We start from the raw sequence: 22,461 nt of genomic DNA, 5'->3' as shown, positions 1-22,461 counted from the left end.
TCACTCGGCGTTGGCCTTTTGCCTGCTGTCCAGGTTTGTCTTGACGTTATACTTTTCAGGAACCTCGAATTGGCGAGATTCTCCATTCCAGATAAGCCAGTTGCCGGAGGATGCTATCTTGTATCCAAGAGAAAGGATACGGTCCTTGCGCTCTTCGGAGACAGATGGTAACTCAAAGTACTTCTCATCCTCGTCTATCTTGTCATTACTGAACCAGTCGTTGGGGAAGTAATCCTCGGCATAGAGCAGGCCTCGCATGGCAAAGTCCTCGGGCAATGGGCGCGGGAGCTGGTCCTTTTCCGGCAGGCGGAAGTGGCCACGGATCTCATACCCAGGCTCGCAGGAGAGCAAAAGGGTGTTCAGCATAATGGAAGTTAGTTTCCAGGGATATGCGCCCTCCAAATGGGAAATAGCCGCTGGATACTGTGTCATGTGGTTCATGAAAACCAGGATGGAATGCACGAAGGGTAACGTATTGGTATCTCCCCAGCGATAAAGAACTCGCGAAATCGTCCGGGTTGCAAAGTCAAGCGCAAGCTTGAATGTCTCATCAGGGGCGGCCTCGGAAATGGTGTTCCCATCCATAGTGACGTCAGTCTCTTCGGGCTTTTTAGACATGGCCCGCATAAGAACATTAGACTCAGCACCATACCCGAGTAGAGAACACGACAGAGCAATGGCAATATAGTATCTGCTGGAGTCAGTTTAGTTCAAATAACTTCTCAATGCCGACTGACCCTGATTCCAACCATCGCTTAGTTACCCGACCAATATGACCATCAAGTGAATCAATAAAGCTATCCGTTGACTCTGACAGCTGGTCTTGGGACTTCCCAGAGAAGAGAATAGCATGAGCGCGCACAAATGCAGCATCAACGGGGGCAAGACGGGCCGTATTATTGTTCAGCACAGGATCAAACAACGTCATTATACTTTCTCGTGCGCTTGAAAAGGGAATGGGAACACAGAGGGACTTGGTGTAATAGTACAGCTGCTGCAAGGCATTGGGACGGGCCAAGATGGCCAAATGGTGATAAAGTCTGCCCGTAGTAGGGGACTTATCAGATGCTTTGCTGTACCAGTGACGACTTACGCCAGTCCATACCTCACGGTCTCTGATATCATCATCCTCAATGGCCATGCGATATCTACCAAGGTCTCCAAGACACTCGATCCAAGTATCCTCAAAAGCAGGCACAGTTTCGTATAGCAAGGCCATCATACTGTAAGCCAAGTACAGAAAAGTGAGCATGTGCTCTAGAGAGGCAGGGAGACGATGTCTGAGAAGCTCAAGAAACGAGTGAATGCCGTGTCGCCACATACGAGCAGGCATCGCATACTTGGATGCTAACCTTCGCAGAGCAGGGCTAGCAGAGGGGTGTTGGCTTGCAAGAAAGAAATCATGATGCTCATGGAGGAGGGTGCGGTGAAGTGCAATCAATGCCTGCCATTGTTCGTTGTTAAGTTTTGAATTGGCATCGGTGTTGGATGATTGGGCATTGTCAACTTCGATGCACTTTGTCTCAACCATGACCAGTCCTGCGTAGATGCCTTTTACCTCTGCGACAAGCTGATCTTGTGAGATGGGTCTTGTCTCTGGCTGACGCATCATCTTGGAGGTGGACTCATCATCATTGGATGAAGGACGGTTGACCTGTTGTGTGGCTGTCTGTGTAGGTCTGTTTGCCTTGGTAGGCCCTTGCCTGGGCGAACCAAGGGAGACAGCTCGCCCCTGGCCCTGTGACTTTTGCTGAACACCATCATCGGAGGTCCAGAGCTGACGGCCTGATGTGTTCTGGTGGGGCCGACCCCCGTAGTCGTTCCGGTGGTCATTACGGGCACGGCTACGGCCTGGAGCGCTCGGCTCAGGCGACCGACGCTTTGCCTGGTGGCCTTCGGCATCTCGGTCTTGATCGACTGCAGTGACCGTTGTGGTCTGGTCCCCTACGGTCCCATTGGTGGTGTCTGCACGTCGTTTCCTGCTATTGGAGTCCTGACTAGTTGGTCTAATCGATCTGCAAGAACAAGATGAATGAGTATGTATATTGCTAGCAATGCAGGTACAGCGGTAGCACTGAACCGAGCTGGGGAGTGAACTGACCCCTTATGAACGTATGATAGTTGCGCTGCTTCCAGCGTCGGCCACTTTTCCTGATGCTCCTGATCGGATTTGACATGATCGAGCCAAGTTTCTAACGTCTTGATTTCGTCGCCGCAGATATCGCACGTAAAAGAGTGTGACTCTGCCTTGTCCTGGCGATCGCGAGTCCTCAGATGTTGGACCCATTTGTCCGTAATGCCTGCCATGTTAGGCTATGACAAAGCATGGGAGACCGTGCCGAGCCCAACCGGCGCGTGCCTGTAAGTGAGGGAGAGGGACAGAGAGAGAATGAGCTAGAGAAGATGGTGAGCAACTGTCAAATGAAGAGAATTCTGCAGTACAGAATTCGGTTAACCATAATTATGCTGGGATTGTGGAAGAGATAGAGAGAAGGAGAAGCCAAAGGTCAGATCCCTCAAGGGATACAACGCATAAGAGCCAGACGAGAGAGACAGGGCATCAGAAGGAGGAAGCAAGAGAGTGGAGGACGGGTGCGTGCTAATGTTGCCCTGATTCTCATTCAGGCTGCCTGACGTTATCCACCAAGGTTCTGGCTCGACAAGCCAGGGAAGGGGGGGTTGGGGTTCCATGTTTTGCAGCTTCGATTAGAAGGGGGGCGGCCAACCAAGCAAGCAGCCACAATTCCCATGGCTGGGCTGGGCTGGGCTGGGCTGGGCTTTGGGCTGACGGTTCGCAAAAATATAGATAGGTAAAGGGAAACCACGGCTGAGAGCATCGGATAAAAGGCTGGGATCATTATCTTACCTGCCGATGTGTTCAATCAATCTGAGATGGTGGGAGACAAACAATATGCAATTCGAAATTTTGTGATATCGATATGACTAGAGGAGGTGTGCGAAAGGCTGCCTGGTTCGCCCGCTCGGTTGCCTCGTTTGAGGCTCTGCGGCACCAATTAGTATCGAATGCCCCTCATCAAAGAAACCTAGCTTCTCGCGTTCATTCTGGAATAGTAAACATACCTCGTTGACCTTCAAAAACACAGCCAAGTTGCTGCGTTTCCGTAACACAATAACGTATGTATGTATATCAATCTTTGAACTGCAAAGCAGGCATAATTGGGTAAAGCGGTTAGCTTCGTGGGAACGTGCCACTGGCCAGCGATAATGTAAGAACCATGCAACGACGAAAGTAGTGAATACTACTTTCGCCAAGGACGCAGGAAGGAGAATAAATTTGAATGGTGGTATAAAAATGGCCCCAGTAAATCGACACAATTGTGGCAGCTAAATCTTTGAATATTAAATCATATAAATCGAAGAAAAGCCACTCTGATATATAAATTCTGTCTCCCACAGGGTGCGCGAACCAGAAACTTCAAGGGGCCACTCGACCAATCGACGGGCCAGCACACACGCCTCACGCCCGGCTCATTCACTGCACCCTGAAATACAGTGAAAGTAGCCCTGTCATCAGTGTTGGGGGGTTTGAAAATCACCCCTCTGAAATTGTTCAAGGCTACCTACCCACGATGGTTCGCCCTGGTGGGATCTTGGACACTTATATAAGATCTACTGGAAGCCACCGCTGACTAAGTCCTATTTACAGTTTCGACATCCAGCTTCATCTCGGAATGACTGGATGGCAGTTCTACAGAGTACGATGTGAGGTTTCTCTTCAGCGTATTTCTTCGTCAGCTTGTGGCTCAGATAGAAGCCTGGTCCATGTCTGCGATGACCAGAGCCTATGCTTCACAAGTCTCCCAGCTCAGACAATTCACGAGGCTTCGCTGAGCCAGAAATCAAGGCTGAAGTACAAAAAATGCAATACTCACCAGACTCATTCGCACATGACTCATTCACGCCGTAGATCATCTACCGTGAGGCGTGGTGAGAACCTGAATTTGTCTTTTCAGCTCCGTTGGGTCCAATATTGAATGTCACCAATCCAGACACGTTGGGCGAGTTTACCCCTTTTTCTCAGTGATCAAAGACACGGGATGAACCAACCTCAGAGCTGAGCCAGTGTTCTCGGAGCTCGTTGGTGTAAACGATGATATTGAATATCATCTATCAACAAATGCTCGCATCAAGGAGAGCGGCACAAGCATGATGCTGGTCCAAGTCCAGGCAGAGACGACCAACGTTTGGTGCATGGCCAATAGGCCCTCAAGCGCGTATCTTCCAGGCGGCCGACAGGTGTCTGTGGCCTTCATAAAAAAAAAATCCAGCAAAGGCGAAGTTGGGAGTGAAAATTTTCGCCTCCTTTAGGTAGAAATGGGGATGAGTCGACAGGCCGGGGCGCAGGCAGAAGTGCTGTCGTGTGCTCTGCTCACGATCCTCAGGCTCGAGGTTGAAGTGAATGAGAAATCTATCGGGAATTGGCTTGATCGATTCGAGGAGAATAGGCCTGTTTTTAAATTCAGGCCTCCCACGACAGGACATCTATGGGTGTGATCTTGGTAGTTGTGTGATGGCGATTTGACGCGAATGCGTGGAATATATGCATTGGGCCGGGCCGTAGTATAATTTTGACAGAACGCCACTTTGGACAACTGGCATCGTCAACGATTTGCCATCAAAACAACTCATCATCACAAATCATGATTATCAACCCAGCAAGTAGGTACAGGGTATGGTTGACATGGCTGATTACCTGAACGATATGGTCGTTGAATTGAGATATACCGATCGGGGCGTCGGGTCCTCCTCCGTTTGTCATTCATCTACCTAAGTTAGGCGGTTGTATCTATCTCCCCACGTTCCGGAGACTGCCCCTGGCTGTCGAAGGATTCACATCCCAGATAACGTGGCTTTGGCGCGAAACGCACAAGCTTCCAGATGAAAAGTCCTACAAGTACTCCGTAGATTCTAGAAAGGTACCTTATTACCCCATGCACTCCCGATGGCCCAATGACTATCGATAAGATTCTGCAGTTGGCACAGTAATCTCAAGGCTGTTGGAGTCATCCCCGCATACGAGGCACCCAATCGGTCCCCCATATGGTCTACGCGCCCGCGCCTTCAATAATCCCCAATGAATAAGTAAGACCTAAACTTGGGTAGCTTGATAAGGCAACCTTGTGGAATGTAGAATGTAGGCAGCAGAGCCCCAATTCGCTATATATTACAGCCATTTCCGTCACAATGAGGAACATGAGGTCAGATGTTGGTGATGAGATTTTCAGCTACACGAATAAGGGCGGCAAATATGCATTCGTTGGTTGTCGTGTGTTCAGGTTAATTTCATGGTGCTCTAAAGTTCCAGCTGCCTTCTTTGCAACAGGAAGTCAGAGGCGCTGTTTGGTATTAATGAGCATCTGGTTTCAGAAGGATCGTCATTGGTGTGCTAGACGCAGGTCCTGAGACAGACGCCTCGGTGCCTTGATACGGGCCGGTTCGCGATCCAATATGGTTGAGGCTCAAGTGAAGAGTTCGTGTCCATCGTAGCACACACACCAAGTACGTAGTACGTAGATGACAGAACCTGATGACATAGTGCACGATTTATTTATACGCCAAAGGTTCAAGTTGATGGCTTTGAGATACGACATGTGCCAGGCGGCACTGCACAAAGAGTATTTGCAGCTGACATTATAAGCTTACAGAGCGTATTTGCGCACCCATCACATCGGTGAAACCGAACGAGGCAACATGGCTTTTTAAGGAGCTGAAAACGAAGTGCAGGCATGATCAAGCCTTTGATCGGATGCTTTATGTCATGCTGCTAGTCAGGATCTAGTGACGACTAAGAACTCCAACACCATCATCTAGGACTTGGCTGCGACATATGAGAGTGCCAATTATTGGCATTGGACTAAACTCCAGAGTTACACACATAATATACTTGAGAAAAAAATTCAGTCTTGCACGACATGTTTATGTGACCACCAATGCTGCCCGCTATCTTGTGACGATAGCTTTGGTTGAGATACTCTGTGCTTCTTCCCGAGGTTACACAATTACACAAATGACCATGTAAACACCAGCGCTTAAAGGATCCGAAAGCACTGGGGAACTGCATATGGGGCCTCAACTGCAAGTGATAGCTTGTATCACAACTGCACGCCGCAGTCCCATATATCCTCAGCCTCTCGGCGACATCCATTGAGCTTCACCCTGCACAGTCCCATCCATTGTACTACCAGCGGATGGCTATCATTATGATTCACGCTCCCTCATAAGGCGCCACGATTCCCGCTTCTCTCTTCTCTCCTCCAGGATATGCCTGATTCACTTGATTGCTCCCGAGATACGGGAAGTGTGTAACGTTTCTTTGTGCACTGCTTCCCCAGTCTCGCCCCGTGAGGGTAAACTCGTGAGATCCTACGTTTTCATCTCGCAACCCAATATATGTTTGTCTTTGTGTGTCTCTATTCACTTCCCGATTTAGATACCTTTTCGTGCACTTTTCTTACACCGACATGGCCTTCAGTTCCCGTCCCGTCGGTTCCTTGCCTTCTATTAATCACTTCTAATAGCACTTTCAAACACCATCTCTGTAAGGCGACTACTTGGGCTGCTTTCTGAGCCTGCATCTGAAACGGGCGTTTAATCGACGTCGACAAATATGCGATATATCTTGTTTTCTTTGTGAGCATTCACATTTCTCTTTCGCCTAACACTAGGCGAGTGGTTGAGTTTACGTGGTATTTGCTTTTGATAGCTGCAGTTCCACCGCCCTGTGTAAAGAATCCCTCAGTCACGAGACAATTGGATAATATGGAACCGCTTCAACGGCAACAGACATTAGTTTGCTCACCATGTTGTTACCATTGGTCCACATGAAGCCGCTTACACGCTCATAAATGGCTAACTGAGCGGTCTGCGACAAACAACCTCAATATTACAACTTCTGAGACTCTAGAGCTTTCTCGATCCCTGCATAGCAGACCCTAAAGCAGCCCAACGCTTGAAAATTGTTGTATCTTGAGACAATTATGCAGAGAGCCTGCCTACATTTTTGCCTGCCGGGAATCGAACCAGGTTGGTAAGCCTTCAAGGCAAATACATCGTGGGGGGCCTTTACGCCTATCATGGATGGAGACTTAAAAAAATGACTTTGAGGAATGAGTAAACAGCACAGTGAGGAGACCCATTGCTGTTGGTACCTTGAGTTGGGCCAACGATGAAGTGTTGGTCGTGTTCAGTTTGCATTTTGGATCCACGTCAACGTTGGGCCTGCAGTCATCAATCAATGTGAAAGTGTAAATGCTGCGAGGGTGATGAGGTTGGCATATGAGCGGGCGTTGGCATGCGTATTAACTTTAAGGCAAACTTCGGCCTGAGGTCCAATGGCTGCAAAACGTCAGAGTCACAGCGCACAATGCCAATTGCTACTAAGCGACTGTGTGATAATGGCACGTGAGCCTGAGCCGACTATATCAATGTGCGACGTTTGAGTTACACATCGATGTTGCGTTGCGCTGCGCTGCGTTCGTTCGTTCGCATGAAACTACTACCGCGCCATTGAATCCTACGCCATGGTCATGATCCTGCAACATGTGCAGTGAAGCTAGCCAAGGCTGACATGGCTAGGAACATGAGGCCCGATGCCACTCATACGCCGAAATTACAAGATCAGCCCGAATGATCAATGATGCTCGAAGGACTGCTAAATATGCATTCAGCCAGAAAAACACTGTTGAGATAGCATCACGCAGGTATGACACGTCCAAGACTTGGATGCCCGATACTAGCCATGTCGACGTCAAAGGCTCTTTGAGACACGCAATATGTTTGACTTGGTGTCAGGTAATTGGATCATCATCAAGGATGGATGTGCTCTGGCTTATCTTGTTGATCCTCCCAAGGCAGGGCAATGACACAATGTGATCGACCACACGTTGTCCATCACAGCAATCTTGGACCGGCAGTGACAGTAGCCGTCTTCGAGTTTAGATGGAAGCCCTTTGAGTGCGAGAGACAGTATTCTACCATTTCGACTTGAGCCTTCGTGTATGCCTGACCACCCAGGTTGAATGAGTGCCTGGCTCGTCGATATTGAGCCTGATGAAGAAGAAATTGGTAAATAAATGTACGCACCGTAGACTTGGGTTCTGTTCATACACGAACAAAGGGACTTATCGTACACACCCATCAGTCATTTTACTCGAGAAGGGTTTGTATCTTGGGTGTTCAGCATATTGTTGGATATTGTGCATGAGAAGTTTGTCGGGGAGCTCAGGGCAAAGGAAGTCGTGAATTCTTCGTCTACAATTCGTAAAACATACAGTACTGAATCCCCTGGCCGCCCAGCAGGAATCATTCAATGTGATCGTACACCTCTAGTCGTCTTCTATCCAGGTCTACCAGATATACACCTAACAGCCAGCCCCCCTTTTCATGAACGAAACGCCTCGTACTTCTCAGCCGTCTCTCTCTTCTTCTCAACCCGCGCAATTGTCTCGGCATCGTATACATCTTCAAGAGATTTCCCACTCTTGAAGATCTCCTTCTCGTGTCTTGTGGCTTCATCCTTGGTCATTAACACGAGATCGTGAAGCTTCACTGTAGAACACTTCTGGATGCTCTTGCCCTCACCCAGGGTCGTGATACTGGAGCCGCTGGGCTTCTGCCATCGGATCAGGACCAGCTTCGTGGGAATACCAGTAATGGCACTTCGGCCCTGATAGAGCTCCTCAGATAGGAAAGCAACGTCACCGACAGTGATGGGGACCTTGAGGCCTATTTGATCGCCCTCATTGCCTAATCGTGCCAACTTCTCCTCATAGCTCTGCAATGTTGCCAGCATGCCCTCGTACATCTTTTCGCGGCCCTTGGCAGGTACATAGTCTAGGGGGTAGCCTGTAATGCTCAGAATGACATGGTTTGCCACTGTGAGACCAAAGATAGCTGGCATTGTACCGAGAACGGGAAGAATTCGAACGCGAAAGTTGGGCATGGCAGCGAGATCGCCAACAGAGCCTTTCTGGAATTCCTCTTCAGGTAACGGGAGAAGCTCAGCTTTACCAGCGCCCGATGTCTCCGTAGAGTAGACAACGGGGATGCCGCTTGTGATACCTTTCAGCTTCAGCTTCCTTCGTGTCGCCCTTGAGAGCCCGTCATCCTTGCTGGCCCCAATATCTCCCACGATGATTCTTGTAGGGTCGCTTTTGCATCCTGCACCCATGGCACTGATGACTGTCAGGTTGTTCTTGTAGCAATATTCGAGAAGTGAGACCTTGGTCTCGATGTTGTCGATGGCATCAATAACAAAGTCAGGGGCACGTCCATCTTCGCTCCAGGGTCGAAGCAAGCGCTCTGCAACACCCTCATTAAACTGCTCCTGGCGCAGATCGAATTTAACCCATGGTGCAATGGCAATCAAGCGTCGTTCCAAGCATTGAACCTTGGGAATACCAACATCAGCCAGGGTAGCGACCGCATGTCTGTTCAAGGAGCTCAAAGTCACTTGATCGAAATCTATCAGCCTGATTTTCGAAACACCAGAGCGAGCAAGGGCTGCTGTGCAGTGAGAACCAACTCCTCCACAACCAACCACAATGACGAACGAGTTCCGTAGCTTATCGAGGCCTTCATCTGTCAAGAAGACTCTGTTTCTCGCCAGTTGTTCAAGAATTAGCTCTTCATCGAAGTCACCAGCTTGTGCCCGACGGGCTAGAGCTTGGTTCCTTGCATCCTCCTTGTCAACTGGTGGCGCTGATGAGCCACCAAAGTTGTTTAACTGTAATCAGTCAGTAAATACGGTTTAAGAAATGAAATTCGAGGTCAGTACAGGTTGAATGTTAGGGTCATCAGCAGGGATTGAGCTCTTGAGTGCATGTACCCTCTCTTCGCGCTCCAGAGCTTGATAGCCGAGTAACAAAGAAGCCGTAGTCGCTGCTGAAAAGACAGCAGCCGCAAAAAGCTGAAATCTCGGGTTCGAGAACGTGTCCGAGGATAAGAAGGAAGACATTTTAAACACGATAACGTAAAAAAAAAACGTCGACTGCTCTCACACCAACAAGTACATTTTGGTCTTCACGATGTGCCATGAGATTTTCAAGATCTTGGCAGAGAATAAGTCTTAGTCAGCAATTTGGAGCTTCTTCAATTGGACCAATTTTCCAATCACCATCCACCATTTCCTCATCATCCAAAGACTCGAGATACCATCATTTTGATGACAATTTGTAAACTTTAGCAAGTTAGCGACGCTCATATCGAACAGGCGAAATACGCGATCCATAAATACGCAGGCGCCATGCGTCACCGGCTTGTTGGCCGTCATATTCAGGTTTCAACACCAAGAACACCAACACTTCGTACCCGATTACCATGTCTTCGAACATTTACACATTGCACCCAACTCACCACCAACTCAAGGCCGAACCTCCCCTTCCTTGTGATTCCAGTAACCACCAACGGCGTTAGAACCTTTACCACCGAGAGAAAACAATGGCTGAAGCACGAAGCTAAGCTGGCGGTACGATACACTGCTTCATTTTGGGGTCTCTTAGGCTGTTTCGGCGTGATTCTATTCTTTGTCAATGAGGAGAGGTTGGAGCAGGAATATCCGACACCACATGAATGGGGCTGGATGACAAGGAAATTCTTAAGGGACTCAAATAACAGCAAGGCACCGAAGAATGGCGAGACCAATTGGCCTTGGTCGTTCGAACTGGCTCGAGGATTGGTGTTGAGGTTGGAGGATGCAAAGGTTGACGGCCAGGGTGTGACGAAACTTACGGATAGAGTCGATCCTGAAGCGGAGATCCCTGGGGAGTTCAACCCCTGTGATATCTCCGGCAAGAGCGAGGAATGGCGAAGAGGTTATTTCGAGGCTATCATGCTGGCTGCAAAAGGCGCGGAGCATGTCGATGGATGGGTCCGCGACCTTTCTCGCAACATCATCTCACCACCTGAATTTGTTATTGGACCCTCCAACCCTAGGCCTACGCCAATTCCTCCAGGCCAACCTCATGCACCTCGAGAAGAGGACTGTGAAATTGCTTACCCCAGCGCCGATAACTTCTACATGAAGATCCTGGGCACCAAAGGCTTTACTTCCCGACAGAAGCTCGAGGCAACACTCGAATACGCTAGTTATCTGGAATTCAAGAAGCAAACCGAAGGCGCTGAGGCACTCTACCACCTGGCTCTCGCAGAAGCTACACAAGGAGCTGACATGTCGCAACCCCCTTACAACCCTAAGACATTCGTGCTCAACGAGAAGGCCGTCTTGCCCTCGCAAAATGTCCTCGATGCCGTCACTGCTATGGCCAACTTCAAAGCACGTAGCGGAAAGGTCGACACTGCTCTTCCTATATACCTCTCCCTTCTCAAGGCTCGCCGCTACTTACCCAACGCCCCTCCGTCCACTACTCAATTAAGGCCGAAGGCTCCCTCCGTCTTCGACAAAGTCGTCAAAACTTTCTCCCAGGCCGATTATCCACCTCCACCACCTGATGGTACCCAGCCTCCCTGGCGCAGCCCTCACGAACGTTGTCAGGAAGCTTCCCTCAGTCTTTGGATCGGCGAGATCCTCTTCTCCACATCATCTGAGGACGACGGCCTTTCGTGGACGCGTGATAGTGTCGACGTTGCAGAGGAGCAGTTACGGAACATGGATCTTCTAACTGCTGATAAGGCCGCGAAAGCTACATGCCGCGAGTGCTTAAGCGCAGGCCTTGCCAACTGGGGTAAAATGGTCAAGAAGCTTGCCAAGGAAGAAGAACTCCGGCAAGCAAACCCTTCTACACAGTCGGGCGTATTCTCCTTCTGGAGCGCCACCCCTCCAAGTGCTGAAGACCGCTGGACCGCTGAGGAAGCTGTGGTCAGGGAGCGTGTGAGGAGGACAAGAGAACTGATTGAGGACCTGACACCAGCTGGGCCCAATATAGCCTCACTGTTCAAAGCGTAAAATAATGTAAAACAAAACTTGTATAACATGGGTATACCATGAGCCAAAGGATTTTGCCACATCTTTCTGACCACTGCTCCAGACTTGACATTGGTTCTAGTCTACTTCTAATGAACAAGATATCCCCTTTTCATTATAAACTCCCTTCCTGGTGTTCATCCGCGCTCTCCCCGTACATGCGCGTTCCGACGAGGTCCATTCTTCATTCAACTCCGCATGATTTCAGTCCTCGTCATCAGAATCATCATCGGGTGCTAGGCCAGTCTCCGTAAACTTTTTCCAGCGTCTCATCTGCTTGATTTCTTCCTTCATCTTCTCGGGATCAACGCTGATGACCTCTGGCTTGGCCTCCTCTGGCATTTCACTCCATTTCTCGTCCGTGATGTCGGTTGGAGGACGCTCTGCAACAGCCATGTCGGGGTTGACAAAGTTAGGGGTAAGAGCCACTTCCTGCAGGTAAGCAAGCGCTGGTTCGAGAGCCTTGATGAGGATAGTTTCGATGAACTGGTCTTCTCCGCTAGAGAAGCTGGGGCAGCCAAGGGGCTCGATCAGGAGTGATGGGTTTCCTCCGGGCATGGCTAGGGGAGTGTCGAGAGGCTCCTCTGAAATGAGATAGCCACGAGTGCGCTATGACAGTCAGTGATTTGCGGAACGATAGCTATTATTGGGTGTGGGTTGTACCTTTGCTAGGAACTCTTTGAATTCAGCATTGACAAGCAAATCTGTTGGGAAAACACTACCCATGAAGAGCATGCCGCCTAGTCGCTCACCCCATCGCGCCCAGTTCTTCTCGTTCTCAAAGAACTGCAAGACAACCTCGCAGCTTTGCCCAATAGCAATGATGTCGACCTTGGCATTCTTGTTGACTTCAAGAACCTTGTTGAGCACAGTCGTCATGTGCGCCAAAGGTGTCTCGCTTCCAGGAATCTCATTGAGTTCCTTGATGAAACGACGCCCAGCGTGCACCAAACTGGGGAGTGGAACATCGACTGATGCTTCTACGGTGAGAGCTCGCTGTTCTTCAGGCCACCAGAACCGCTGGCCCATGTTGGCCAGGACAACGCAAGGAGGTTCCGGGTCGTTGGGGCTGGCAGCCTGCTTAGCAAGTGCCTGAACAACAGAGATCATGGTTCCTTTCACAAGGCCACCAGGCCCATTGGCGACGCGGCCAGCAATCCATCCCAGGTCTTTAGTTGGTTCGCCAAGGACGACGACGATGCGGGTAGTTTTGGCAATGTTGGGGGTGAGGAAGACGGGGGATTGTCGATTGTTCTCGGGCAAAAGGTGGTATTTCTTGAGGCCTTCTTTTTCAAGGCGATCATGGACAATATCTTCCAGAGCCACTATAGTACTTCTATTAGTCAAGCTGCCTTAACCCGGGGCCACCAAGTCCAGGCACCTACTGTTGAAGTGGAAGCGCTGGCGTTCATTGACGCGAGAGTTCTTGCTGCTGAAGTACTTGTAGTAGCACTCCGGGTCCTCGATAGATCGGACCTCATCGTCATCATTCACAAAATAGCTACTCGATGTCAGCGATGCATCTTGAAGTAGTCATGGATAGCGAACCCAAGACCAGCGAGATCTCTCGGAAAGGAGGCATCCTTGGGGAGGCCCGACCAACTTCTGAAAAACATGGTATCAGGTTGGAATGTTCTTCTAAAAGGAGCGAGGTTCTATGAGTGTCAAGCTGGGGCTTTTCCAATATCTTCGGTAAATTGAAAGGGTTTGGGAGGAGGGAAGTTGCATTTAGTAAGTGCTTGTGATTAAATACTCAGAGAAGTGCGAGAGGGGGTTATGGCAGCTGCACGCAGCCGACGGAGATACTGCTCTAGAACTGTGACATCCTGCATGAAGCAATTTCAAAGTGTTTGAACAAACAGGAGATCAAAATAGAAATTTCTCCATTCTCGGATCTTCTTTGTGTTTATTCGACACTGTGTCTGCCTCATTTGATAGCAGCAACTCTCCCATTGCCAGCCCGGGCGTATAGAAATTCCCTGTTGTACCACTGACTTGGAAGCTTTTGCAAGACTCAAAAATCTCCTACAGCACTAACCATACTCCATGTTCAACCGCATTTCTATCATAGCAAAGATTGAGGTGGGATATCTGTACGACCGTATCCAAAACATTCAAAACAGGTGCCCCCAAACGCCCTGATTAATGCATTTGCCATGCCCAAACGCCATGCCAAAAGCGCATTTTCAAGTAATACAAATTCGAAATCAAACCCCCAATCCAATCATTGACTGGGGCCAGGGTTGTAACGGCTACGAAAAGCCTGGCTGATGCTGAAGCGGCTTCCTGCGCCTCTGTTCATATGACTGGCCAATGCCTCCTCTAATGCAGACTGTGTAACTGAGGCGTCTAAGACTGTGTGGTGAGCAAACTACACCAAGCGGGCTGAGGATAACAAGGCAACTTACCGTCAAGATCACTATAACTACTACCCATGCTAGGCGTTCCGTCGCTACCCTCGCGGGAGTAACCCTTGCTTTGATTGCCCGGGCTACGTCCCGCCAGTTCTGCAGTTCGGCGTGGTGAGAGGGGTCCGGGTGTTCGCTGCTCCGTGGTTTTATCTGACTTATCCGGGTTTTGTACCATGGCCGCAGAGCTGGCTGACGAGTCTGATGTGTGAGATTGATGAATGGCAGACTTTCCGTAAGGCCTGTGACGCCTTTTGCCAGAGCTGCGCCCATCTCCCCTTAGCGTTGAGCCGAGGTCCTGTGCCGAAGTCTTGTTGGCAGGAGATGTATATGGTTGAAACGCAGGCTCTGATTCGTCATCGTCGTCATCCTCGTATTGTCCTCCATCAGGCTGCTGAAACCGGGGAGGTCGACGAATGATGCGAGATTGAGCGGGGCTAGACTCGTCCTCTGACGATGTTGGTGAACTGTCTTCGGCTGGGCCAGGTGACGGGCTTCGTTCATCTGGCCCTGGCTCAGGTTGAGCTTCTCGATCGGGTGATCTTTGGGGGACTGATGATATTGGTAAGGATGAAAGACGACGTCGCTCGCCGGTCCGCGAAGCAAACCCTGTTCCAGGTCGAGGAGAAGCTGAGCCTCCGGTCATGTCTCTCAGAACTGTAGTATTCGTCGACGGATTCCGCGACACAACCGGTCGTATTGATGCATTGAGAGGAGTGCCAGTACCACTCCCTGCCTCGGCGCGCGGCATGGGTGAGTCTTTTCGGATGGATAAGGCTGAATGTGTTCGCTGATGACCGGGTCCGGCGGAGTCGGCGCCTGGAACGGGCGATTGCACTGAGCCACGGACGGCGGCGGTAGCTTTTCGGACTTGAGCGCGGACCTGGGAAGCATGTCGTTCGGTAAGGTATGCTACTTGTTGAAGGAGAAAATCGACGGGAACTTCGAAGCGATCGGCGCTGCACCTCAGATGAGTATTGGCTGTATGATAATTGTGATAAGATCGACACCTACACTTCGTCCCCTTGTCTAAGTCAGCATCAATGAGTATACACGAATGTGGTGAATACTTACAGTCTATCTGCTTCTTTGCAGCTCCGGAGAGGATCTTCCACAATGCTTCATCTTTGACGGAGTCCCAGTTTACCTGCCATGCTTCTGGTTAGCTCTGCCATGATTGCTCCGATGCGCGCAAGGGCATGGGCATGATGGCATATGATTGACTGGCTGGATCAAGAGCTTCGTACCGGTGGCGGATCGACGAAGTCACCACGGGGCATAGGGACCCGGACGAAAATAGTATATGTTGGCTCGGCCATGATGCCTCGCTGGCTATTCGATGGGGTGAGTAGATGAAGAAGGTTGAAAGAAGTAGGCAACAAGCCGAAGCTCTAAAGTTCATTGAGAGCTGCTGCAGGGATTCCACGATCATCTTATCGATAAGTTAGCTGCCGTTTTAGCGTGGTTCAATGGAGAGTGTGAAACAGCCGAGTAAGGTCCATAGATTTGAATCACGAATCCACTTGAAACTCAAGTTTGGGTGTAAAGTCAGTTATACACTGCAGTAAAAGCAGTATTCCACATGACTTGACGTTTTTTCGTGCAATAATTTTCTTGATGGATATTCTGCTCATGTGGCTGAATTATTCATGTTTCATTTCATATTCATGGTATTTTATCCTTTACTCACCACGTTCATCCGATCGACTAGTATACCGGTACTACACCAACTCGGATCTGCTTCTTCATCCGTCGTACCCATATCGTTGTCACACTTTGCTTCTGTCGACAAGCAGTATACTATCGCTTGACTGATTTCGCTTCTAAGTGCAATGTATTGGGTATTCCTTTATGTGTGTTCTAATTATGACCTTCGTAGCATCATAACATCATCTTCTTCATTCCCTAGATGTGTACCTGCGTTTGGGGTAACACAAGCAGCACCGAGCCGGAAAGGCTATTGTATGCGTCGAAACACTAGAAGCACCAGCAGTCTTGCCATCAGGCTTTTATAACTTGTCATTTATCCTTGCCCCAATGGCTGATGGGATCTAGAATTCGTTGGCAAGAAAGATAAGAGCGGAGATCCAGTTTGCTTTAGGGTAGTTGGAGCCACCAAGCTCAATCTGGGCTAACATCTGACGACGACAACTGGACGGCCACCTAGATATCTACCTGAGAGGCATCTATCTGAAACCAGAGATAAGGAAAAATAGACTCCTGGTTTTACAGAAAGCTTGTTGAATGACAAGAGCTTATATGAGTCCTCAATATCCGTACCCTTATCCGTGCTTTGATGTGAAAGGTCTGAGTTCGCGTTGACTACGGAGTAGAGTGCCGTGTTTAGCTTGCCAACGTTACACTCGTTGTTACCCTGTAACTGTATATGGATAATAGATGACGGCAGTCTGATTACACGCAAACGGCACCTGATTTTCAGGTCGAAACACCCTACACGACTCAGAGAAGATGGCATTATCGATGCTTGACTCATGAAAGCCAACATCAAGAGCATGTCGTCACGACCAACCCCCTCGACCTTACCCAAGGCGGAAAGGGCGCTAAACGTCTGGTATTGGATGCCCCGCGACTGCTGCCATCGACCCCGCCGAGCCGAACTGCCTCTGCCTCAGCAGGTACTTGGCTTCTATGGGAATCCATCCAAAAGTCGGAAAGCCTCCACCGTTCAATCTAATCTTTCGCTAGCGGGTGCTTAACCACGTCTATGAAGCCATCTTTCCGGAAGACTTACTCACATGCCTTTCTTTCGCTTACATCTTTCATCTCACCATCGCTACAGCATCAAGCTATAAGGTAGCTTCGACAAGACCTCAAGTTACACAGCTCTTACATCATCATATCCATACGTTATCGCTATCGTGGAGGTAAAATAACCACACAGCCCTTGGCTATAAACAGCTCCAACCCTCCCCACCAAAGGCGTGCTTGGTTCCGAGTTACTTTTCCCGCAGCTTGACGACAGCAGCAGCAACAGCGTCCCAATCAGCTAGCTATACACCTCTCAAACCAGGTCAAGGCAGCAGCAACATGGTAGCTTCAGAACTCACTGCGTCTGCTAGAGCTATGCGCTCCACGCCCGTCAGTGGTGATGAGTCAAGCTCGAGCTTACCAAAGCCCCTCGCGCCTATGCGAAACCGCGCGGCTGCTAGCCAGAGCCCATACATCCGGGGCCAGGCTGAAAGCTTGGTTTCATGGCAGCTCTTAGACGACGAGGCAGTCGAGCGTTCGCGCAAGGAGAACAAGCTTATCTTCCTGCATATCGGCTACAAGGCATGCCACTGTAAGTTGCGCCATGATTGGTCTCGGAGCGAATTATATCTTGCGCTGTGTTGCTAATGGCTACAAGTTTGTCGGCTCATGTCGATTGAGACCTTCTCCAACCCCGAGTCTGCCTCTGTATTGAATGAATCTTTCATCCCAGTTATCGTCGATCGAGAGGAGCGCCCCGACTTAGACGCCATCTACATGAATTATGTCCAAGCTGTCAGCAACGTTGGCGGATGGCCTTTAAATGTGTTCCTTACACCCAATTTGGAGCCAGTTTTTGGTGGTACCTACTGGTTTGGACCCGCAGGACGAAGGCATCTTAGTGACGACAGCACCGAAGAAGTACTCGACTCTCTGACTATCTTTAAGAAAGTTCGTGATATTTGGATCGATCAGGAAGCCCGATGCCGAAAGGAGGCAACCGAGGTTGTTGGCCAACTCAAGGAATTTGCGGCTGAGGGTACCTTGGGAACAAGGAGTATTTCGGCACCCTCAGCTTTAGGTCCGGCTGGATGGGGAGCACCAGCTCCGAGCCATGCAAGTGCTGCTAAGGAAAAGAGCACTGTCGTTTCAGAAGAACTGGATTTGGATCAGCTGGAAGAGGCTTATACTCATATCGCCGGCACTTTTGATCCTGTTTTTGGTGGATTTGGCTTGGCACCGAAGTTTCTGACGCCACCCAAGCTGGCATTTTTGCTGGGGCTCCTGAAGTCACCAGACGCTGTTCAGGATGTTGTTGGAGAGGCCGAGTGCAAACATGCTACCGAAATCGCTTTGGACACAATGCGTCACATTCGTGATGGGGCGCTGCATGACCATATTGGAGGCACTGGGTTTTCGCGCTGCTCCGTTACAGCGGATTGGAGCATCCCTAACTTCGAGAAGCTTGTGACTGACAATGCGCAATTGCTCTCTCTATATATTGACGCGTGGAAGGCCAGTGGTGGAGGCGAAAAAGATGAGTTTCTGGACGTTGTTCTTGAGCTTGCTGAGTATCTTACTACGTCTCCGATTGTTCTGCCTGAGGGTGGTTTCGCTTCAAGTGAAGCCGCCGACTCCTCTTATAGGCAAGGTGACAAGGAGAAGCGCGAGGGCGCCTATTATGTCTGGACGCGGCGAGAGTTTGATTCAGTTCTCGATGAGATTGACAGCCACATGAGTCCTATTCTAGCGGCCTATTGGAATGTCAATCAAGATGGAAATGTCGAGGAGAAAAACGACCCCAACGACGACTTTATTGACCAGAACATTCTCAGGGTTAAGAGCACCATCGAGCAATTAAGCACCCAATTCAGCACGCCGGTGGAAAAGATCAAAGAGTATATCGAACAAGGAAGACGAGCTTTAAGAAAGAGAAGGGAACTGGAACGTGTTCGCCCTGATCTCGATGACAAAATTGTTGTAGGCTGGAATGGCCTTGTGATATCAGCTCTTTCCAAGGCAGCATCGGCGCTGAAGACACTGAGGCCAGAACAAAGCTCCAAGTGTAGGGCTATCGCTGAGCAGGCAGCTGCATGCATTAGAGAGAGGCTTTGGGATGGCAATGAGAGAATTCTATACAGGATATGGTCTGGAGGTCGTGGAAACACTGCCTTTGCAGATGATTATGCCTATCTGATCCAAGGTCTCCTGGATCTTCTCGAATTGACCGGAAATCAAGATTATCTGGAATTTGCTGATGTTTTACAGCGTGAGTCGTCGCAATTCCCCTCCCCATAAACACACTCCGCTGACCATGCCACCACAGAAACCCAAACCTCGTTGTTCTATGACGCCGATGGTGCCTTTTTCAGCACGCAAACCAATAGCCCTTATACAATCCTCCGCCTCAAGGATGGTATGGATACGTCATTGCCATCAACCAACGCCGTCAGCGTAGCTAACCTATTCCGCCTTGCGAATCTGCGTTCGAATGACGATTTGGCAGCCAAAGCTCGTCAGACGATAAATGCGTTTGAAGTCGAAGTGGTGCAACATCCTTGGCTCTTCCCTGGTTTACTCCAAGGTGTTCTGGTAGCGAGATTGGGCGGAGAGACGTCGAAATGAAATGTTGAATATAAACAGCCCAGGATGGCGGCTCATAAAAGCATCTAAATACTTAGGAAATATAGGGCACGAGTTGTTGGAGTCGGCACAGTCATCCCAAGGCGTTCAAGGGACAGGCGATATGAGGAAAAGAGGAGTTCTGAACAGCGCACAGCATTTTAGGAACTAGTCGATGAGTGAAATTGAAAACAGTTATAAATATAGACTGTAAAGTTTATGCTACAGTCCGTCAATACGCGTAAGATATTATCAAATTTATCATTTCAGGGGTATCTAATCTACATTGGTCACCAGCCCCTTCTCCAAATATTGGTCCATGACGCTCACTGAGCACCAAGGGTCGACAAATACAATATCTTGAAAAGAAAAGGGGATCGTCCATAATTCTTCGGGTGGGGCATTTGTTCCTCCTTTCTCAAGATCTAGATGTATCTCCAGTGCCCTTGCGGTTCATCAAACCTGTAAAGAAGCTTTGCAGTTGCTCGTTATCAAAGTCCTTGGCCATGTTCGCAGCAGGTGTATCAGCCTCCTCCTCTTCGTTGCTTGGGGAAGAACTAAATGCATTACGATCCTGTTCATGTCAGCAACTTGTTCGGAGTAGTGAAATAGTCATGTCTTACCTTGAGACGCTGCAACATGTCATCGGCATCGACTTGGATACCGCCCATATTGAATTGTACAGGTCCAATGTGCTCGCTGATAGTCGTCTCATCGCCAGTGTAGTCGATGTGACGAGTACTACGAACGATGGCATTGTCGCTGCCCTTCTCTGGCAACTTTGCCTTGAATACCTCGAGAATCTTGAGCTGCTTCTCAAGGAATTCTTGGGTGTCGTCACTCTCCACCGTGATCCACCTCTCGCCGTGCATGGCATTCTCAACAACTGCGAGACCACCACTGTTAGGATCGCGGCACCATCCCTCGTATCGCGCAATGGCACTGTTTAGTTTCCTGATTTCTGCTTCTTTGTCGCTTATCTTGTCTGCATCATCGAAGGGCATAGAGTAGAGATCAATGCCGAGATCTTGAGACCATGTGTTCGAAACAGGCTCCGGGTCAAAAGAACCGCCAAGAACTCGAATCTTGCTCCACGAATCCCAGTTCGTTGGAACGACAATCTTGTCGCGGTCGATAACGTTGTTCTTCAGTGGGTGACGCTTGAGAAGAGAGGTAATTCCAAGGGTTGAGTGAATGAGAGAGGGTAGCTGAGAAGGTGCATTTTGTGAAGTGTAAATGAGAGAGGCACCATCTGGAGGTTGTTAGCATTAGACCAGAGGCTTAAAAGAAGGCTAACGTACGTCTCAGCAAAATTGTTCGCAAATATTGCAATACTGTATCAAAGTCTGGCTCTTTCCAACCCTGACTCTTTTCGAGAAACTCCATTTTTTGAGCCTGTATATGTATTAGTATAGTTATCCAAGACCACAAGAGATATTCCTTACATTCTGGCACACTACGCAAAGTGGCAGACCCAGAGGCTCCTCCCATTCTCCTGGTCCCAGAGGCAGTGCACTATCTCCATCGCCGCCGGTAGCCGTAGCTGAGGGTGTTCCATCTAAGTTAGTTGTTGCGCCTCCTCGACCCCTTTCTTTCCAAGTCGACATGACTTCTTCCATGATGGCATGTTGTTCTGTGTCGACCTTTTTGAGAACTTCTTGTATAACCTGAACCCATGTCCATATTTGTCGTAGCCATAGATGCGGCTGTGACCAGTCGAGAAGAATGATAAGAGCAGTATTGGGGATCGTTTCAGGGGTAAGTAGGGGCGCAACGAGAGATGCAAATTCAGGTGAAGGTTGGGAGAGGAAATAGAGCGAAACTCGTGCAAGAGTGTCTAAATTTATTAGTACATCGTTCTGAGGCTCATCTGGGCGTTGATGCACGAACCGTCTTGGTCGGTGTCGAGAACATCGTAGTATGTATAGCCCAGCGCAAAGTTGTTCGCAATCGGCGGTATCTTAAGCCGGTCCGCATTACGTTTTGGCTCGGAGCTGGAGAGCGATTCGAGGAACTCTCTTTGGTTCTCAGGAGTGCCACCTGAGTTTCAGAGGCTCATGATCAGCTACCTAGCTTTTCAACAGAGCTGTCTAGTTACGACATACCTAGCACAATGAGGTTCTTTTCCGGTAATCGTTTGCCACTGGCGACAGACTCTAGCATAGATGTCCAAAGATCCTTCTTCTGTTCGCCATCGCGGCCTTCGGAGTCTCCTGAGCCCGTTGTATAGATCGATACTCTGTTGGTGTTGGCCGCCATGATCCCGGTTGTTGGTTCACCGAGCTCGCTGGTCAACAAAACTGTCGTAAAAGATCGCAGTGCGTTAGGTCATGAGTGTATCTCCTGTGGCGAAATAGGGCAGAGGTTGTCGGCAAGTCTGCCTCTGATCGACGTCTAAGAAGAGGGACAGTACGCGTTTTGGTGTTGATTCGATGATGCTAAAGGAGATTTAAGATTGCCGTAGGGGCATCTTCGCTCTGCGTACAACAACGACAGCAGGGAAGATGATGCAAGCTCTCGGCTCGATCGTGAGTATCCCAATCGTCGATAATCGGTTCGAAAAAGTCGCTTCAACTTCCTGGGCAGTTCGTGGTACGTAGATATTGTCGACCGCTGTCTTTCATCAAAGATGAACGTGGCCAGGGTCACCACGTACCAATTCCAATGGGTAGACTAAGTATACATGGATTGGCACTTGGATAACACCCCGTCATTTTAGCGTTCGGTCCGGAAATTGTCCCGCCAAAAAGAGCTACAGTACGCGCTGCAGCTCTTGCAGCT

At 49.4% G+C, this 22,461-nt stretch overlaps 7 protein-coding genes across 7 annotated transcripts; 2 read left to right on the top strand and 5 right to left on the bottom strand.

Moving 5' to 3' along the window:
- Window positions 1-2,307, bottom strand: J7337_003954 (uncharacterized protein; the record flags this gene model as incomplete). The annotated part of the gene is made up of 3 exons (XM_044821660.1): window positions 1-691; window positions 738-2,015; window positions 2,102-2,307. 3 exons carry the CDS (start codon window positions 2,305-2,307, stop codon window positions 1-3), a joined length of 2,175 nt encoding a protein of 724 aa, XP_044682993.1.
- A 6,094-nt stretch (window positions 2,308-8,401) lies between these two features.
- Window positions 8,402-9,976, bottom strand: J7337_003953 (uncharacterized protein; the record flags this gene model as incomplete). The annotated part of the gene is made up of 2 exons (XM_044821659.1): window positions 8,402-9,745; window positions 9,797-9,976. 2 exons carry the CDS (start codon window positions 9,974-9,976, stop codon window positions 8,402-8,404), a joined length of 1,524 nt encoding a protein of 507 aa, XP_044682992.1.
- Window positions 9,977-10,264: 288 nt separating this feature from the next.
- Window positions 10,265-11,923, top strand: J7337_003952 (uncharacterized protein; the record flags this gene model as incomplete). Its single annotated transcript, XM_044821658.1, has 1 exon — window positions 10,265-11,923. The coding sequence occupies one exon, from the start codon at window positions 10,265-10,267 to the stop codon at window positions 11,921-11,923; it is 1,659 nt and encodes a 552-aa protein (XP_044682991.1).
- A 222-nt stretch (window positions 11,924-12,145) lies between these two features.
- On the bottom strand, window positions 12,146-13,557 carry J7337_003951 (uncharacterized protein; the record flags this gene model as incomplete). The annotated part of the gene is made up of 4 exons (XM_044821657.1): window positions 12,146-12,550; window positions 12,605-13,266; window positions 13,327-13,442; window positions 13,490-13,557. 4 exons carry the CDS (start codon window positions 13,555-13,557, stop codon window positions 12,146-12,148), a joined length of 1,251 nt encoding a protein of 416 aa, XP_044682990.1.
- A 608-nt stretch (window positions 13,558-14,165) lies between these two features.
- ATG29 (Autophagy protein 29) lies at window positions 14,166-15,668 on the bottom strand (the record flags this gene model as incomplete). Its single annotated transcript, XM_044821656.1, has 4 exons — window positions 14,166-14,290; window positions 14,350-15,330; window positions 15,424-15,496; window positions 15,597-15,668. 4 exons carry the CDS (start codon window positions 15,666-15,668, stop codon window positions 14,166-14,168), a joined length of 1,251 nt encoding a protein of 416 aa, XP_044682989.1.
- Window positions 15,669-17,397: 1,729 nt separating this feature from the next.
- Window positions 17,398-19,683, top strand: J7337_003949 (uncharacterized protein; the record flags this gene model as incomplete). Its single annotated transcript, XM_044821655.1, has 3 exons — window positions 17,398-17,650; window positions 17,717-19,327; window positions 19,385-19,683. The coding sequence occupies 3 exons, from the start codon at window positions 17,398-17,400 to the stop codon at window positions 19,681-19,683; spliced, it is 2,163 nt and encodes a 720-aa protein (XP_044682988.1).
- Window positions 19,684-20,098: 415 nt separating this feature from the next.
- J7337_003948 (uncharacterized protein) lies at window positions 20,099-21,939 on the bottom strand (the record flags this gene model as incomplete). Its single annotated transcript, XM_044821654.1, has 6 exons — window positions 20,099-20,254; window positions 20,304-20,932; window positions 20,982-21,075; window positions 21,126-21,517; window positions 21,571-21,720; window positions 21,786-21,939. 6 exons carry the CDS (start codon window positions 21,937-21,939, stop codon window positions 20,099-20,101), a joined length of 1,575 nt encoding a protein of 524 aa, XP_044682987.1.
- Between the last annotated feature and the right edge of the window lie 522 nt (window positions 21,940-22,461).

Source organism: Fusarium musae, chromosome 3 (assembly GCF_019915245.1).
Source record: "Fusarium musae strain F31 chromosome 3, whole genome shotgun sequence".
NCBI lineage: Eukaryota > Fungi > Ascomycota > Sordariomycetes > Hypocreales > Nectriaceae > Fusarium > Fusarium musae.
This window is presented reverse-complemented; position numbering and strand designations above follow the sequence as displayed.